General features: G+C 54.4%; 1 protein-coding gene across 1 annotated transcript in view; it reads left to right on the top strand.

The window, feature by feature from the left end:
* The first annotated feature begins 282 nt into the window (after window positions 1-282).
* LOC135567615 (structural maintenance of chromosomes protein 2-like) overlaps window positions 283-18439 on the top strand; it is a 47737-nt gene continuing 29580 nt past the window's right edge. The window contains exons 1-7 of the mRNA XM_065014901.1: window positions 283-348; window positions 6768-7001; window positions 8561-8720; window positions 9754-9871; window positions 11893-12031; window positions 12718-12837; window positions 15671-15875. Coding sequence (XP_064870973.1) covers window positions 283-348; window positions 6768-7001; window positions 8561-8720; window positions 9754-9871; window positions 11893-12031; window positions 12718-12837; window positions 15671-15875 — 1042 coding nt within the window. The remainder of the gene's footprint in view (window positions 349-6767; window positions 7002-8560; window positions 8721-9753; window positions 9872-11892; window positions 12032-12717; window positions 12838-15670; window positions 15876-18439) is intronic.

Raw genomic sequence — 18439 nt, 5'->3', positions numbered from 1 at the left:
GTCTGACGTCTGTCTCCTGTCCTACAGGAGGTTGGTGGAGTGCTGAAGGGGTTAGAGGAGACTCTGTCTGAGGTCTGTCTCCTGTCCTACAGGAGGTTGGTGGAGTGCTGAAGGGGTTAGAGGAGACTCTGTCTGAGGTCTGTCTCCTGTCCTACAGGAGGTTGGTGGAGTGCTGAAGGGGTTGGGGTTAGAGGAGACTCTGTCTGAGGTCTGTCCCTGTCCTACAGGAGGTTCTGTGGAGTGCTGAAGGGGTTAGAGGAGACCTGGTCAGAGGTCTGTCCAATGAAGAAACAGAACCTGGCAGAGGAGACCAAGAAGAGGAAGGAGCTGGTGAAGAGCATGGCGGAGGTGAGAGGAGAGAGGGGGTCCTACAGGAGGGTGTAGGGGTGGTGAGAGGAGAGAGAGAGAGGGGAGGGGGTGTAGGGGTGGTGAGAGAGGGGAGGGGGTGTAGGGGTAGAGAGAGAGAGGGAGGGGGTGTAGAGAGGAGAGAGGTGAGAGAGAGAGAGAGGGAGGGGGTGTAGGGGTGGTAGAGAGAGAGGGAGGGGTGTAGGGGTTGGTGAGAGAGAGAGGGTAGGGGGGAGAGAGAGAGGGTAGGGGCAGAGAGAGAGAGAGAGAGAGAGGAGGTGTAGGGGTAGGGAGAGAGAGAGGGGAGGGGGTGTAGGGGCGGTGAGAGAGAGAGGGGAGGGTGGGGGCGGTGAGAGAGAGAGGAGAGAGTGGTAGGAGAGAGAGAGAGAGAGGGGAGGGGGTGAGAGAGAGAGAGAGGGGGAGGGGGTGTAGGGGCGGTGAGAGGAGAGAAGAAGAGGGAGGGGTGAGAGAGAGGGAGGGGCGGTGAGAGGAGAGAGAGAGAGAGAGGGAGGGGTGTAGGGTGGTGAGAGGAGAGAGAGGGGGGGAGGGTGTAGGGGTGGTAGAGGGGGAGAGAGAGGGGAGGGGTGTAGGGGCGGTGAGAGAGAGAGGGGGGGTGTAGGGGCGGTGAGAGGAGAGAGGAGGGGTGGTGAGAGAGAGAGAGAGGGAGGGGTGTAGGGGCGGTGAGAGGAGAGAGAGAGGGGAGGGGGTGAGGGGTGAGAGAGAGGGAGGGGAGGAGGGGAGAGAGGGGGAGTGTAGGGGCGGTGAGAGGAGAGAGGGAGGGGAGGGGTGTAGGGTGAGAAGAGAGAGAGAGGGGGTGTAGGGGCGGTGAGAGAGAGAGAGGAGGGGGAGGGGTAGGAGAGGGTGAGAGGAGAGAGAGAGAGGAGGGAGGGGGTGTAGGGGCGGTGAGAGAGAGAGAGGGGAGGGGTGTAGGGGAGAGAGAGGAGGGGTGTAGAGAGAGAGGGGGTGTAGGGGCGGTGAGAGGTGGAGAGAGAGAGAGAGGGAGGGGTGTAGGGGCGAGAGAGAGGGAGGGGAGGGGGTAGTGTGAGAGAGAGAGGAGGGGAGGGGTGTGTAGGGGGAGGTGAGAGGAGAGAGAGGGGGGGGTGTAGGGGCGGAGAGAGGGCAGAGAGGGGGGAGGTGTAGAGAGAGAGAGGGAGGGTGTGGGGCAGAGAGAGAGGGGAGGGGGTGTAGGGGCGGTGAGAGGAGAGAGAGAGAGAGAGGAGGTGTAGGGGCGGTGAGAGGAGAGAGAGAGAGAGGGGAGGGGGTGTAGGGGCGGTGAGAGAGAGAGAGAGAGAGAGAGGGGAGGGGTGTAGGGGCGGTAGAGAGAGAGGGGAGGGGGTGTAGGGGTGAGAGAGAGAGAGGAGGGGAGGAGAGAGTGTAGGAGAGAGAGAGAGGAGAGGGTAGGGGCGGTGAGAGGGAGAGAGAGAGGGAGGGGGTGTAGGGGTGGTGAGAGAGAGAGGGGAGGGGTGTAGGGGTGGTGAGAGAGAGAGGGGAGGGGTGTAGGGGGTAGGTGAGAGAGAGAGAGGGGGTGTAGGGGCGGTGTAGAGGAGAGAGAGGGGGTGGGGAAGGTGAGAGGAGAGAGAGCGAGGGAGGTGGTGTAGGGGTGAGTGAGAGGGGGGAGGGTAGGGGGTAGAGAGAGAGAGGGAGGGGGTGTAGAGAGAGGGTAGAGGAGAGAGAGAGAGGGGGAGGGAGGAGAGGGAGGGGTGGTGAGAGAGAGGTAGGGGGGAGGAGAGGGTAGAGGGCAGAGAGAGAGAGAGAGAGAGGAGGAGGGGGGTGTAGGGGCGGTGAGAGAGAGAGGGGAGGGGGTGTAGGGGCGGTGGAGAGAGAGAGAGAGGGAGGGGTGGTGAGAGAGAGAGAGAGGGGTGTAGGGGCGGTGAGAGAGAGAGAGGGAGAGGGAGGGGAGGGGGTGTAGGGGGGCGGTGAGAGAGAGGGGAGGGGGTGTAGGGGCAGTGAGAGAGAGAGAGAGAGAGAGGAGGGGTGGGAGGGGCGGTGAGAGAGAGAGGGGAGGGGGTGTAGGGGTGGTGAGAGAGGAGGGAGGGGTGTAGGGGTGGTGAGAGGAGAGAGAGAGAGGGAGGGGGTGGTAGGGGCGGTGAGAGAGGGGAGGGGTGTAGGGGTAGAGAGAGAGAGAGGGGGTGTAGGGGTAGAGAGAGAGAGAGGAGTGTAGGGAGTAGAGGAGAGAGAGAGGGGAGGGGGTAGGGGCGTGAGAGGAGAGAGAGAGGGGGAGAGGTGTAGGGGTGGTGAGGGTGGGGGGTGAGAGAGAGAGAGGGGAGGGGGTGTAGGGGCGGAGAGGAGAGAGAGAGGAGGCGGAGAGAGAGAGAGAGAGAGGAGAGAGGTGTAGGGGTGGTGTGTGAGGGAGAGGGGTGTGAGAGGGGTGGTGTGAGAGAGAGAGGGAGGTGTAGGGGTGGTGGTGTGAGAGAGAGAGGGGAGGGTGTAGGGGGTGGTGTGTAGAGAGGGGGGGAGGGGGTAGGGGTGGTGTGTGAGAGAGAGGGGGTAGGGGTGGTGTGAGAGAGAGAGAGAGGGTGGGGTGAGAGGAGAGGGGTGTAGGGTGTGAGAGAGAGAGTGGGGGGGTGTAGGGGTGAGAGTGAGAGAGAGAGGGGTGGGGTGGTGAGAGGGAGAGGGTGGTGAGAGAGAGGGAGGGTGTAGGGGTGGTGAGAGAGAGAGGGGAGGGGGTGTAGGGGCGGTGAGAGGAGAGAGAGAGAGAGGGGAGGGGTGTAGGGGTGGTGTGAGGAGAGAGAGGGTGTAGGGGTGGTGTGAGAGAGAGGGGGAGGGTGGTGTAGGGGGGTGTGTGAGAGAGGGGGGGAGGGGTGTAGGGGTGGTGTGAGAGAGGGGTGTAGGGGTGGTGAGAGAGAGGGGGGTGTAGGGGTGTGAGAGAGAGAGAGGGGGGTGTAGGGGGTGGGTGTGAGAGAGAGGGTGGTGTGAGAGGAGAGGGGGTGTAGGGGTGGTGAGAGAGGTGGAGGGGGTGTAGGGGTGGTGTGTGAGAGAGAGGGGTGGTGAGAGGGGTGGTGTGTGAGAGAGAGAGAGGGGGGTGTAGGGGTGGTGTGTGAGAGAGAGGGGAGGTGTAGGGGTGGTGTGTGAGAGGAGGAGAGGGTGTAGGGGTGGTGTGTGAGAGGAGGAGAGGGTGTAGGGTGGTGTGTGAGAGAGAGGGGAGAGGAGGGGTGGTGGTGAGAGAGAGGGGAGGGGTGGGGTGGTGAGAGAGAGAGGGAGAGGGTGTAGGGGTGGTGAGAGGAGAGAGAGGGGGAGGGGGTGTAGGGGCGGTAGAGAGAGAGAGAGGGTGTAGGGGTGGTGTGTGAGAGAGAGAGAGGTGAGAGGAGAGAGAGGGGGTGTAGGGGTGGTGTGAGAGAGAGAGGGGGTGGGGTGAGAGAGAGGGGGTGTGAGAGAGAGATGATGTAGGGTGGTGTGTGAGAGAGAGAGAGGTGTGAGAGAGAGGAGGGGGTGTAGGGGTGGTGTGTGAGAGAGAGGGGTGTAGGGATGTGTGAGAGAGAGGTGTAGAGGTGTGTGAGAGGGGGTGTAGGGGTGGTGTGTGAGAGAGAGGGTGTAGGGGTGGTGTGAGAGGGAGGGGGTGTAGGGGTGGTGTGTGAGAGAGGGGGTGTAGGGGTGGTGTGAGGAGGGGGGTGGGGTGGTGTGAGAGAGGGGTGAGAGGGTGGTAGGGGTGGTGTGTGAGAGAGAGGGGGTGTGGGGGGTGGGTGTGAGAGAGGAGAGGGTGTAGGGGTGGTGTGTGAGAGAGAGAGGAGGGTGTAGGGGTGGTGAGAGAGGGGGGTAGGGGTGAGAGAGAGAGGGTGTAGGGGGGTGTGGTGAGAGAGAGGGGGGTGTAGGGGTGGTGTGTGAGAGAGAGGAGAGGGGTGGTGTGAGAGGGATGGTGGTGAGAGAGGGGGTGTAGGGTGGTGGTGTGAGAGAGGAGGGTGTGGGTAGGGGTGGTGTGAGAGAGGGGGTGTAGGGGTGGTGGAGAGAGAGGAGAGGAGAGGGAGGGGGTGGTGTGAGAGGAGTAGGGTGTGGGGTGTGAGAGAGAGGAGAGGGTGTAGGGGTGGTGTGTGAGAGGAGAGGGTGTAGGGTGGTGTGAGAGAGGGTAGGGTGGTGTGTGAGAGAGAGAGGGGTGTGTGAGAGAGAGAGAGGGTGTAGGGGTGGTGTGTGAGAGAGAGGGTAGGGGGGTGTGAGAGAGGGGTGGTGTGAGAGGAGAGGGTGTAGGGGTGGTGTGTGAGAGAGAGAGGGGGTGTGAGAGAGAGGAGAGGTGTAGGGGTGGTGTGTGAGAGAGAGGGGGTGTGAGAGAGAGAGAGAGGTGGTGGTGAGAGAGAGAGAGGAGGGGTGAGGGGAGATGGTGTGTGAGAGAGAGAGGGGGGTGGGAGAGAGGAGAGGGTGTAGGGGTGGTGTGAGAGAGAGGGTGTAGGGATGGTGTGAGAGAGGAGAGAGGGTGTAGGGATGGTGTGAGAGAGGAGAGGGTGTAGGTAGGGGTGGTGTGAGAGAGAGGGGGTGTAGGGGTGGTGTGAGAGAGGAGAGGGTGTAGGGGTGGTGTGAGAGAGAGGGGGGTGTAGGGGTGGTGTGTGAGAGGGGGTGTAGGGGTGGTGTGTGAGAGGGAGAGGGTAGGTAGGGGTGGTGTGTGAGAGAGAGGGGGTGTAGGGGTGGTGTGAGAGAGGAGAGGGTGTAGGGATGGTGTGTGAGAGAGAGGGGGTGTAGGGGTGGTGTGTGAGAGAGGAGAGGGTGTAGGTAGGGTGGTGTGTGAGAGAGAGGGGGTGTAGGGGTGGTGTGTGAGAGAGAGGAGAGGGTGTAGGGATGGTGTGTGAGAGAGGGGGGTGTAGGGGTGGTGTGAGAGAGGAGGAGGGTGTAGGGGTGGTGTGAGAGAGGGGGTGTAGGGGTGGTGTGAGAGAGAGGAGAGGGGTGTAGGGGTGGTGTGTGAGAGAGGAGAGGGTGTAGGGGTGGTGTGTGAGAGAGGAGAGGGAGAGGGGGTGTAGGGGTGGTGTGTGAGAGAGAGGAGAGGGGTGTAGGGGTGGTGTGTGAGAGAGGGGGGTAGGGTAGGGGTGGTGTGAGAGAGAGGAGAGGGTGTAGGGGTGGTGTGAGAGAGAGGAGGGTGTAGGTGTGGTGTGAGAGAGAGGGGGTGTAGGGGTGGTGTGGGGTGAGAGAGGAGAGGGTGTAGGGGTGGTGTGTGAGAGAGGGGGGTGTAGGGGTGGTGTGAGAGAGGAGGAGAGGGTGTAGGGGTGGTGTGTGAGAGAGGAGGGGTGGTGTGTGAGGGTGTAGGGGTGGTGTGTGAGAGAGAGGGGGTGTGTAGGGGTGGTGAGTGAGAGAGAGGGGGTGTAGGGGTGGTGTGTGAGAGAGAGGAGGGTGTAGGAATGGTAGGTGGTGTGTGAGAGGGTGGCCTAGAGGGGGTGTAGGGGTGGTGTGTGAGAGAGAGGGGGTAGGGGTGGTGTGTGAGAGAGGAGAAAGTGTAGAGGGTGTGAGGGTGGGGTGGGGGTGTGAGAGAGGAGGGTGTAGGGGGTGGGGGTGGTGTGTGAGAGAGAGGAGAGGGTGTAGGGGTGGTGTGGACAGAGAGAGGGGGGGGAGAGTAGGGGTGGTGTGAGAGAGAGGGGGTGTAGGGGTGGTGTGTGAGAGAGAGGAGGGGTGTGCTGGGGTGGTGTGTGAGAGAGAGAGAGGGTGTAGGGGTGGTGTGTGAGAGAGAGGAGAGGGTGTAGGGGTGGTGTGTGAGAGAGAGAGAGAGGGTGTAGGGGTGGTGTGAGAGAGAGAGGGGGGGTGTAGGGGTGGTGTGTGAGAGAGAGGGGGTGTAGGGGTGGTGTGAGAGAGGAGAGAGGGTGTAGGGGTGGTGTGTGAGAGAGGAGAGAGGGTGTAGGGATGGTGTGTGAGAGAGGAGAGGGGTGTAGGGGTGGTGAGAGAGAGAGAGGAGGGGGTGTAGGGGTGGTGTGTGAGAGAGGAGAGAGGGTGTAGGGGTGGTGTGTGAGAGAGGGAGAGAGGGTGTAGGGATGGTGTGTGAGAGAGGAGAGGGTGTAGGGGTGGTGTGAGAGAGAGAGGGGGAGTGTAGGGGGGGTGTGTGAGAGAGAGGGGGTGTAGGGGTGGTGTGTGAGAGAGGAGAGAGGGTGTAGGGGTGGTGTGTGAGAGAGAGAGAGGGTGTAGGGATGGTGTGTGAGAGAGAGAGAGGGTGTAGGGGTGGTGAGAGAGAGGAGGAGGGTGTAGGGGTGGTGTGTGAGAGAGGAGAGAGGGTGTAGGGGTGGTGTGTGAGAGAGGAGAGAGGGTGTAGGGGTGGTGTGAGAGAGAGAGGAAGATGAGCAGACAGCCTGAAGTATGAACTAAAACCACTTTCTCCCCTCTTCTCCTCTCTCACTCCTCTCGCCTCTCCCCTCTTCTCCTCTCTCTCTCTCCTCTCTCTCTCTCGCCTCTCTCCTCTCTCTCTCTCCCCTCTTCTCTCCTCTCCCCTCCTCTCCTCTCCGTCTGTGTTCCCCCCCCAGGATAAGAAGATACTAGTGCTTAAGGAAGCGGAGGTGTCCAAGGTAGCAGAGAAGCTGTCTGCCCTACAGGAGGAAGGTCAGAAGGATAGCGCCGCCCTAGAGGCAGCACAGTGTCACTTCAAGGCTGTGTCCGCAGGGCTGTCCACCAATGAGGACGGAGAAGAGGCCACGCTCGCCGGACAGATGATGACCTGCAAGAACGACATTAGTAAAGCTGACACCGAGGCCAAACAGGTGAGGGTGGCCTAGTGGTTAGAGTGTAGAGGCGGCAGGGTGGCCTAGTGGTTAGAGTGTAGAGGTGGCAGGGTGGCCTAGTGGTTAGAGTGTAGAGGCGGCAGGGTAGCCTAGTGGTTAGAGTGTAGAGGCGGCAGGGTGGCCTAGTGGTTAGAGTGTAGAGGCGGCAGGGTGGCCTAGTGGTTAGAGTGTAGAGGCGGCAGGGTGGCCTAGTGGTTAGAGTGTAGAGGCGGCAGGGTGGCCTAGTGGTTAGAGTGTAGAGGCTGCAGGGTGGCCTAGTGGTTAGAGTGTAGAGGCGGCAGGGTGGCCTAGTGGTTAGAGTGTAGAGGTGGCAGGGTGGCCTAGTGGTTAGAGTGTAGAGGTGGCAGGGTGGCCTAGTGGTTAGAGTGTAGAGGTGGCAGGGTGGCCTAGTGGTTAGAGTGTAGAGGTGGCAGGGTGGCCTAGTGGTTAGAGTGTAGAGGTGGCAGGGTGGCCTAGTGGTTAGAGTGTAGAGGTGGCAGGGTGGCCTAGTGGTTAGAGTGGAGGGGCGGCAGGGTGGCCTAGTGGTTAGAGTGTAGAGGAGGCAGGGTAGCCTAGTGGTTAGAGTGTAGAGGTGGCAGGGTGGCCTAGTGGTTAGAGTGTAGAGGCGGCAGGGTGGCCTAGTGGTTAGAGTGTAGAGGCGGCAGGGTGGCCTAGTGGTTAGAGTGTAGAGGCGGCAGGGTGGCCTAGTGGTTAGAGTGTAGAGGCGGCAGGGTGGCCTAGTGGTTAGAGTGTAGAGGCGGCAGGGTGGCCTAGTGGTTAGAGTGTAGAGGTGGCAGGGTGGCCTAGTGGTTAGAGTGTAGAGGTGGCAGGGTGGCCTAGTGGTTAGAGTGGAGGGGCGGCAGGGTGGCCTAGTGGTTAGAGTGTAGAGGAGGCAGGGTAGCCTAGTGGTTAGAGTGTAGAGGTGGCAGGGTTTGAACTTGAAACCTTCCGGTTACTAGTCCAACACTCTAACCTAGTGGTTAGTGTTGGACTAGTAACCGGAAGGTTTCAAGTTCAAACCCCTGAGCTGACAAGGTACAAATCTGTCGTTCTGCCCCTGAACAGGCAGTTAACCCACTGTTCCTAGGCCGTCATTGAAAATAAGAATTTGTTCTTAATTGACTTGCCTCGTTAAATAAAGGTAAATAATAATAATAAAATAAAATCATTATATATATAATGAGAGTTGATTGATTTCTATTGAAACATATTTGAAACGGAGAATTGATTGATTGATTGAAGGAAGGATATGAGTCAAGCTGACACAGGCCCAACAGGTGACGATGACCTCTGACCTACGACCTTCAAAGAATGCAAACTCCATGAGAATGATGACCTCAATAAAAGAGTTGTGAATGAGTTGGATGAGTGTCTCTATCAAGTGTTCCTTCTCTCCCTGTCGGTTCTTCAGGCCCAGATGAAGTTGAAAGTGTGTTGGATGAGTGTCTCTATCAAGTGTTCCTTCTCTCCCTGTCGGTTCTTCAGGCCCAGATGAAGTTGAAAGTGTGTTGGATGAGTGTCTCTATCAAGTGTTCCTTCTCTCCCTGTCGGTTCTTCAGGCCCAGATGAAGCTGAAACATGCCCAGCAGGAGTTGAAGGCCAAGCAGACGGAGGTGAAGAAGATGGACTCTGGTTACCAGAAAGACCAGGAGGCCTTCAACACTGTCAAGAAGAACAAGGAGAAACTAGAGGCTGATATGGGGAAACTACAGTACCAAGGTAGAGGAGGAGGAGGAGGAGGAGGAACTAGAGGCTGATATGGGGAAACTACAGTACCAAGGTAGAGGAGGAGGAGGAGGACGAACTAGAGGCTGATATGGGGAAACTACAGTACCAAGGTAGAGGAGGAGGAGGAGGAGGAACTAGAGGCTGATATGGGGAAACTACAGTACCAAGGTAGAGGAGGAGGAGGAGGAGGAGGAGGACGAACTAGAGGCTGATATGGGGAAACTACAGTACCAAGGTAGAGGAGGAGGAGGAGGAACTAGAGGCTGATATGGGGAAACTACAGTACCAAGGTAGAGGAGGAGGAGGAACTAGAGGCTGATATGGGGAAACTACAGTACCAAGGTAGAGGAGGAGGAGGAGGAACTAGAGGCTGATATGGGGAAACTACAGTACCAAGGTAGAGGAGGAGGAGGAGGAACTAGAGGCTGATATGGGGAAACTACAGTACCAAGGTAGAGGAGGAGGAGGAACTAGAGGCTGATATGGGGAAACTACAGTACCAAGGTAGAGGAGGAGGAGGAGGAACTAGAGGCTGATATGGGGAAACTACAGTACCAAGGTAGAGGAGGAACTAGAGGCTGATATGGGGAAACTACAGTACCAAGGTAGAGGAGGAGGAGGAACTAGAGGCTGATATGGGGAAACTACAGTACCAAGGTAGAGGAGGAGGAGGAGGAGGAACTAGAGGCTGATATGGGGAAACTACAGTACCAAGGTAGAGGAGGAGGAACTAGAGGCTGATATGGGGAAACTACAGTACCAAGGTAGAGGAGGAGGAGGAACTAGAGGCTGATATGGGGAAACTACAGTACCAAGGTAGAGGAGGAGGAACTAGAGGCTGATATGGGGAAACTACAGTACCAAGGTAGAGGAGGAGGATCTAGAGGCTGATATGGGGAAACTACAGTACCAAGGTAGAGGAGGAGGAGGAGGAACTAGAGGCTGATATGGGGAAACTACAGTACCAAGGTAGAGGAGGAGGAGGAGGGAGGCTGGTGTTGACGTCTGATGTGTTGTTTATCAGATGGGAAGGAGGAGGGTCTTCTGGACAGGAAGAGACAGCTGAACCGTGAGGTCACCACCCTCAGAAATACCCACGAGAGTCTGATGTCCCGCTTCCCGAACCTACGCTTCGACTACAGGTACACCGTGTGGGGTCACCCAGCTCAGAGAGACGACACCTCAGTGTGCTCCTCTCCTGTTCAACCTCTGTGTGCTCCTCTCCTCTCCTGTTCAACCTCTGTGTGCTCCTCTCCTGTTCAACCTCTGTGTGCTCCTCTCCTGTTCAACCTCCGTGTGCTCCTCTCCTCTCCTGTTCAACCTCTGTGTGCTCCTCTCCTGTTCAACCTCTGTGTGCTCCTCTCCTGTTCAACCTCTGTGTGCTCCTCTCCTGTTCAACCTCTGTGTGCTCCTCTCCTCTCCTGTTCAACCTCTGTGTGCTCCTCTCCTCTCCTGTTCAACCTCTGTGTGCTCCTCTCCTCTCCTGTTCAACCTCTGTGTGCTCCTCTCCTGTTCAACCTCTGTGTGCTCCTCTCCTCTCCTGTTCAACCTCTGTGTGCTCCTCTCCTCTCCTGTTCAACCTCTGTGTGCTCCTCTCCTGTTCAACCTCTGTGTGCTCCTCTCCTGTTCAACCTCTGTGTGCTCCTCTCCTCTCCTGTGGCTTTCAACCTCAGCAAAGAAAACCTTCCCCTTGCTAACTTGATTATTGATGTCATATTTACATGCGAGTCATTTAACAGACTCTCTTATCCAGAAAGACTGACAGTAGGGAGTCATTTAGCAGACTCTTATCCAGAAAGACTTACAGTAGGGAGTCATTTAGTAGACTCTTATCCAGAGAGACTGACAGTAGGGAGTCATTTAGCAGACTCTCTTATCCAGACAGACTGACAGTAGGGAGTCATTTAGTAGACTCTTATCCAGAGAGACTGACAGTAGGGAGTCATTTAGTAGACTCTTATCCAGAGAGACTGACAGTAGGGAGTCATTTAACAGACTCTCTTATCCAGAGAGACTGACAGTAGGGAGTCATTTAGTAGACTCTTATCCAGAGAGACTGACAGTAGGGAGTCATTTAGTAGACTCTTATCCAGACAGACTGACAGTAGGGAGTCATTTAGTAGACTCTTATCCAGAGAGACTGACAGTAGGGAGTCATTTAACAGACTCTCTTATCCAGAGAGACTGACAGTAGGGAGTCATTTAGTAGACTCTTATCCAGAGAGACTGACAGTAGGGAGTCATTTAGTAGACTCTCTTATCCAGAGAGACTTACAGTAGGGAGTCATTTAGCAGACTCTCTTATCCAGAGAGACTGACAGTAGGGAGTCATTTAGTAGACTCTCTTATCCAGAGAGACTTACAGTAGGGAGTCATTTAGCAGACTCTCTTATCCAGAGAGACTGACAGTAGGGAGTCATTTAGCAGACTCTCTTATCCAGAGAGACTTACAGTAGGGAGTCATTTAGCAGACTCTTATCCAGAGAGACTTACAGTAGGGAGTCATTTAGCTGACTCTCTTATCCAGAGAGACTTACAGTAGGGAGTCATTTAGCTGACTCTCTTATCCAGAGAGACTTACAGTAGGGAGTCATTTAACAGACTCTCTTATCCAGAGAGACTGACAGTAGGGAGTCATTTAGCAGACTCTCTTATCCAGAGAGACTGACAGTAGGGAGTCATTTAACAGACTCTCTTATCCAGAGAGACTTACAGTAGGGAGTCATTTAGCAGACTCTCTTATCCAGAGAGACTGACAGTAGGGAGTCATTTAACAGACTCTCTTATCCAGAGACTTACAGTAGGGAGTCATTTAGCAGACTCTTATCCAGAGAGACTTACAGTAGGGAGTCATTTAGCAGACTCTCTTATCCAGAGACTGTATCTTCAGATCGCTAGGTGGGACAACCACATCTCAGTCATCGCTACTTTATTGAAGACAAAATAAACCGACTATCAGCAACATCAGTGCTAGTAGGGAAAGACGATTTAATTTGTTTGTCTCTGTCTCCCTCATAGTGTCTCCTAGCTAACCTGATAACAGTCAGTGTCTCTGTCTCCCTCATAGTGTCTCCTAGCTAACCTGATAAGTCAGTGTCTCTGTCTCCCTCATAGTGTCTCCTAGCTAACCTGATAACAGTCAGTGTCTCTGTCTCCCTCATAGTGACCCAGAACGTGACTGGGACCGTAGCAGAGTTAAGGGTCTCCTAGCTAACCTGATAACAGTCAGTGACGTGTGCTACTCTACTGGACTGGAGGTGGTGGCTGGAGGGAAACTCTACAATGTTGTGGTGGACACTGAGGTGAGTGTGTTCTGACTGTTCCTGACACAACGTTCACTGCAGAACACTTTATATATCAAGGTTAACCGTTGCCGTGCTTTCACTGGTAGAGAAGAACTGTTTGCTACTGTCGTCATGACGATAGTTCTGTCCAGGTGCTGCTGTTTCTGGTTCTGTACTGGAATGTGAAAGGAAGAGGGGCTTGGCTCCCATAACGCTGTCTCTCTCTCTTGCTCTGTCTCTCTCTTGCTGTCTGTCTCTCTCTTGCTGTCTGTCTCTCTCTCGCTGTCTGTCTCTCTCTCGCTGTCTGTCTCTCTCTCGCTGTCTGTCTCTCTCTCGCTGTCTGTCTCTCTCTCGCTGTCTGTCTCTCTCTCGCTGTCTGTCTCTCTCTCGCTGTCTGTCTCTCTCTCGCTGTCTGTCTCTCTCTCGCTGTCTGTCTCTCTCTCGCTGTCTGTCTCTCTCTCGCTGTCTGTCTCTCTCTCGCTGTCTGTCTCGCTCTCTGTCTCTGTCTCTCTCTCGCTGTCTGTCTCGCTCTCTGTCTCTGTCTCTCTCTCTCTGTCTCTCTCTCTCTCTCTCTCTGTCTCTCTCTCTCTGTCTCTCTGTCTGTCTCTCGCTGTCTCTCTCTCTCGCTGTCTGTCTCTCTCGCTGTCTCTCTCTCTCGCTGTCTGTCTCTCTCTCTCTCTCTGTCTCTCTCTGTCTCTCTCTAGGTGACAGGTAAGAAGTTGTTGGAGAAAGGAGAGCTGAAGCGTAGATACACCATCATCCCCCTCAACAAGATCTCTGCCAGGACACTTAATGACAGCGTGGTCAACACAGCCAAGAGTCTGGTGAGATACAACACTGTTTAGAGAATTAACTTCTCAGTGTTCATAAACACAATTTGATTTGCTTACTCCGCCTGATACCCAGAATGTGTAGGAAACTGGTTGTACTGAATCAGAAACAGAGGCCCAGCTACAATGGTCAGGAATGTTTATTTATGAGAGCTCTGCCTATCATTTCCTGGGTACATTGGTCTATATACCTCACATTTCGTCATAAATGTCCCCCCTCCTCTCAGATACAATGGCAACATAGTTCACAAGTCTTCTCCTACTCACACTGTCTACCACCTGTTAAACAATCTACGAGAAGCCCAAGGTCTCTCCCCTACTCACACATTGTCTACGAGAAGCCCAAGGTCTCTCCTCTACTCACACATTGTCTACGAGAAGCCCAAGGTCTCTCCTCTACTCACACATTGTCTACGAGAAGCCCAAGGTCTCTCCCCTACTCACACATTGTCTACGAGAAGCCCAAGGTCTCTCCCCTACTCACACATTGTCTACGAGAAGCCCAAGGTCTCTCCTCTACTCACACATTGTCTACGAGAAGCCCAAGGTCTCTCCTCTACTCACACATTGTCTATGAGAAGCCCAAGGTCTCTCCCCTACTCACACATTGTCTATGAGAAGCCCAAGGTCTCTCCTCTACTCACACATTGTCTACGAGAAGCCCAAGGTCTCTCCTCTACTCACACATTGTCTACGAGAAGCCCAAGGTCTCTCCTCTACTCACACATTGTCTACGAGAAGCCCAAGGTCTCTCCTCTACTCACACATTGTCTATGAGAAGCCCAAGGTCTCTCCCCTACTCACACATTGTCTACGAGAAGCCCAAGGTCTCTCCTCTACTCACACATTGTCTATGAGAAGCCCAAGGTCTCTCCCCTACTCACACATTGTCTACGAGAAGCCCAAGGTCTCTCCTCTACTCACACATTGTCTACGAGAAGCCCAAGGTCTCTCCTCTACTCACACATTGTCTATGAGAAGCCCAAGGTCTCTCCTCTACTCACATTGTCTACGAAGCCCAAGGTCTCTCCTCTACTCACACATTGTCTGAGAGAAGCCCAAGGTCTCTCCTCTTGTCTCACTCACACATTGTCTACGAGAAGCCCAAGGTCTCTCCCCTACTCACACATTGTCTACGAGAAGCCCAAGGTCTCTCCCTACTCACACATTGTCTACGAGAAGCCCAAGGTCTCTCCTCTACTCACACATTGTCTATGAGAAGCCCAAGGTCTCTCCCTACTCACACATTGTCATTGTCTACTGAGAAGCCCAAGGTCTCTCCCCTACTCACACATTGTCTACGAGAAGCCCAAGGTCTCTCCCCTACTCACACATTGTCTATGAGAAGCCCAAGGTCTCTCCTCTACTCACACATTGTCTATGAGAAGCCCAAGGTCTCTCCTCTACTCACACATTGTCTACGAGAAGCCCAAGGTCTCTCCTCTACTCACACATTGTCTACGAGAAGCCCAAGGTCTCTCCTCTACTCACACATTGTCTACGAGAAGCCCAAGGTCTCTCCTCTACTCACACATTGTCTACGAGAGAAGCCCAAGGTCTCTCCTCTACTCACACATTGTCTACGAGAAGCCCAAGGTCTCTCCTCTACTCACACATTGTCTACGAGAAGCCCAAGGTCTCTCCTCTACTCACACATTGTCTACGAGAAGCCCAAGGTCTCTCCTCTACTCACACATTGTCTACGAGAAGCCCAAGGTCTCTCCCCTACTCACACATTGTCTCTCCCAAGGTCTCTCCTCTACTCACACATTGTCTACGAGAAAGCCCCTCTAAGGTCTCTCTCTCTCCCTGGGACAGGATGTCCTGTAAGGAACACAACATTCCATAACTTCATTAGTTTCTAACAAGGAACAGACGGTCCTTGTCCTAATTGTTGGCTAAAACGACACACATTAAATGTAGTTTTATGATTTTAATAAGTTTCATACAGTGATTAGGGTAGTAATTCTGTTAGTTATAGTTCTACGTAAAAAATCCCATAAACACACTGAGCACAAACAGACCTACACACACCGTACACCCTCACACACACCGTACACAAACACACACACACCTTACACCCTCACACACACCGTACACAAACACACACACCGTACACAAACACACACACCGTACACCCTCACACACACCGTACACAAACACACACACCTTACACCCTCACACACACCGTACACCCTCACACACACCGTACACCCACACACACACACCGTACTCCCTCACACACACCTTACACCCTCACACACACACACCGTACACCCTCACACACACCTTACACCCTCACACACACACCGTACACCCTCACACACACCTTACACCCTCACACACACCGTACACCCACACACACACACCGTACACCCACATACACACACCGTACTCCCTCGCACACACCGTACACCCTCGCACACACCGTACACCCTCGCACACACCGTACACCCTCGCACACACCGTACACCCTCGCACACACCGTACACCCTCGCACACACCGTACACCCTCGCACACACCGTACACCCTCGCACACACCGTACACCCTCGCACACACACACACACACACCGTACACCCACACACACCGTACACCCACACACACACCGTACACACACACCCTCACACACACCGTACACCCTCACACACACCGTACACACACACACACACACCGTACACACACACCCTCACACACACCTTACACCCTCCCACACACACACACCGTACACCCTCGCGGCCCTTCTCAATAACAACGTTGGTTGGTTACGAGCCCCTCTCTCTCTGTCTCCGTCTCTCCATCTCTCTCTGTCTCTCTCCATCGGTAGGTTGGGGAGCAGAACGTCCATACAGCGCTGTCTCTGGTTGGCTATGAGGCAGACCTGAGGAAGGCCATGGAGTACGTGTTTGGTTCTACGTTGGTGTGTGATACATTAGACAACGCCAAGCGAGTGGCCTTCGACAAGAGAGTCATGACCAAGACTGTTACTCTGGGAGGAGACGTCTTCGATCCTCAGGGAACGCTGAGCGGAGGTGAGACACACGACTCTGATGAAGACCGGTTTCCTTCTCTATACATGTTCTGTCTTCATTTCTACCATCGTCTCGTTCTGTTTCTCTTCATATTCCCCTTTCTGTCTCCCCCCTCCAGTAACCTGTTGTCATGTGTCTCTCTCCCTCTAGGAGTCAGTCTGTGTCATGTGTCTCTCCCTCTAGGAGTCAGTCTGTGTGTCATGTGTCTCTCCCTCTAGGAGTCAGTCTGTGTGTTGTCATGTGTCTCTCCCTCTAGGAGTCAGTCTGTGTCATGTGTCTCTCTCCCTCTAGGAGTCAGTCTGTGTCATGTGTCTCTCTCCCTCTAGGAGTCAGTCTGTGTGTTGTCATGTGTCTCTCTCCCTCTAGGAGTCAGTCTGTTGTTATGTGTCTCTCTCCCTCTAGGAGTCAGTCTGTTGTTATGTGTGTCTCTCCCTCTAGGAGTCAGTCTGTGTGTGTCATGTGTCTCTCTCTCCCTCTAGGAGTCAGTCTGTGTGTCTCTCTCCCTCTAGGAGTCAGTCTGTGTCTCTCTCCCTCTAGGGGTCAGTCTGTGTGTGTCATGTGTCTCTTTCCCTCTAGGAGTCAGTCTGTGTGTTGTTATGTGTCTTTCCCTCTAGGAGTCAGTCTGTGTGTTGTCATGTGTCTCTCTCCCTCTAGGAGTCAGTCTGTGTGTTGTCATGTGTCTCTCTCCCTCTAGGAGTCAGTCTGTGTGTTGTCATGTGTCTCTCTCCCTCTAGGAGTCAGTCTGTTGTTATGTGTCTCTCTCCCTCTAGGAGTCAGTCTGTGTCATGTGTCTCTTTCCCTCTAGGAGTCAGTCTGTGTGTCATGTGTCTCTCTCCCTCTAGGAGTCAGTCTGTTGTTATGTGTGTCTCTCCCTCTAGGAGTCAGTCTGTGTGTTGTTATGTGTCTTTCCCTCTAGGAGTCAGTCTGTGTGTTGTCATGTGTCTCTCTCCCTCTAGGAGTCAGTCTGTGTGTCTCTCTCCCTCTAGGAGTCAGTCTGTGTGTCTCTCTCCCTCTAGGAGTCAGTCTGTGTGTCTCTCTCCCTCTAGGAGTCAGTCTGTGTTGTCATGTGTCTCTCTCCCTCTAGGAGTCAGTCTGTGTGTTGTCATGTGTCTCTCCCTCTAGGAGTCAGTCTGTGTCATGTGTCTCTCTCCCTCTAGGAGTCAGTCTGTGTGTCATGTGTCTCTCTCCCTCTAGGAGTCAGTCTGTGTGTTGTCATGTGTCTCTCCCTCTAGGAGTCAGTCTGTGTCATGTGTCTCTCTCCCTCTAGGAGTCAGTCTGTGTCATGTGTCTCTCTCCCTCTAGGAGTCAGTCTGTGTGTCTCTCTCCCTCTAGGAGTCAGTCTGTGTCTCTCTCCCTCTAGGAGTCAGTCTGTGTCATGTGTCTTTCCCTCTAGGAGTCAGTCTGTGTGTCATGTGTCTCTCCCTCTAGGAGTCAGTCTGTGTGTTGTCATGTGTCTCTCCCTCTAGGAGTCAGTCTGTGTCATGTGTCTCTCTCCCTCTAGGAGTCAGTCTGTGTCATGTGTCTCTCTCCCTCTAGGAGTCAGTCTGTGTGTTGTCATGTGTCTCTCTCCCTCTAGGAGTCAGTCTGTTGTTATGTGTCTCTCTCCCTCTAGGAGTCAGTCTGTTGTTATGTGTGTCTCTCCCTCTAGGAGTCAGTCTGTGTGTGTCATGTGTCTCTCTCCCTCTAGGAGTCAGTCTGTGTGTCTCTCTCCCTCTAGGAGTCAGTCTGTGTCTCTCTCCCTCTAGGGGTCAGTCTGTGTGTGTCATGTGTCTCTTTCCCTCTAGGAGTCAGTCTGTGTGTTGTTATGTGTCTTTCCCTCTAGGAGTCAGTCTGTGTGTTGTCATGTGTCTCTCTCCCTCTAGGAGTCAGTCTGTGTGTGTCATGTGTCTCTTTCCCTCTAGGAGTCAGTCTGTGTTGTCATGTGTCTCTCTCCCTCTAGGAGTCAGTCTGTGTTGTCATGTGTCTCTCTCCCTCTAGGAGTCAGTCTGTTGTTATGTGTCTCTCTCCCTCTAGGAGTCAGTCAGTCTGTGTGTCATGTGTCTCTCTCCCTCTAGGAGTCAGTCTGTGTCATGTGTCTCTCTCCCTCTAGGAGTCAGTCTGTGTGTTGTCATGTGTCTCTCTCCCTCTAGGAGTCAGTCTGTGTGTCATGTGTCTCTCTCCCTCTAGGAGTCAGTCTGTGTGTCATGTGTCTCTCCCTCTAGGAGTCAGTCTGTGTGTTGTCATGTGTCTCTCTCCCTCTAGGAGTCAGTCTCTGTGTCATGTGTCTCTCTCCCTCTAGGAGTCAGTCTGTGTCATGTGTCTTTCCCTCTAGGAGTCAGTCTGTGTGTCATGTGTCTCTCCCTCTAGGAGTCAGTCTGTGTGTTGTCATGTGTCTCTCCCTCTAGGAGTCAGTCTGTGTCATGTGTCTCTCTCCCTCTAGGAGTCAGTCTGTGTCATGTGTCTCTCTCCCTCTAGGAGTCAGTCTGTGTGTTGTCATGTGTCTCTCTCCCTCTAGGAGTCAGTCTGTTGTTATGTGTCTCTCTCCCTCTAGGAGTCAGTCTGTTGTTATGTGTGTCTCTCCCTCT

Source organism: Oncorhynchus nerka, unplaced genomic scaffold (genome assembly GCF_034236695.1).
Source record: "Oncorhynchus nerka isolate Pitt River unplaced genomic scaffold, Oner_Uvic_2.0 unplaced_scaffold_1937, whole genome shotgun sequence".
Taxonomy (NCBI): domain Eukaryota; kingdom Metazoa; phylum Chordata; class Actinopteri; order Salmoniformes; family Salmonidae; genus Oncorhynchus; species Oncorhynchus nerka.
This window is presented reverse-complemented; position numbering and strand designations above follow the sequence as displayed.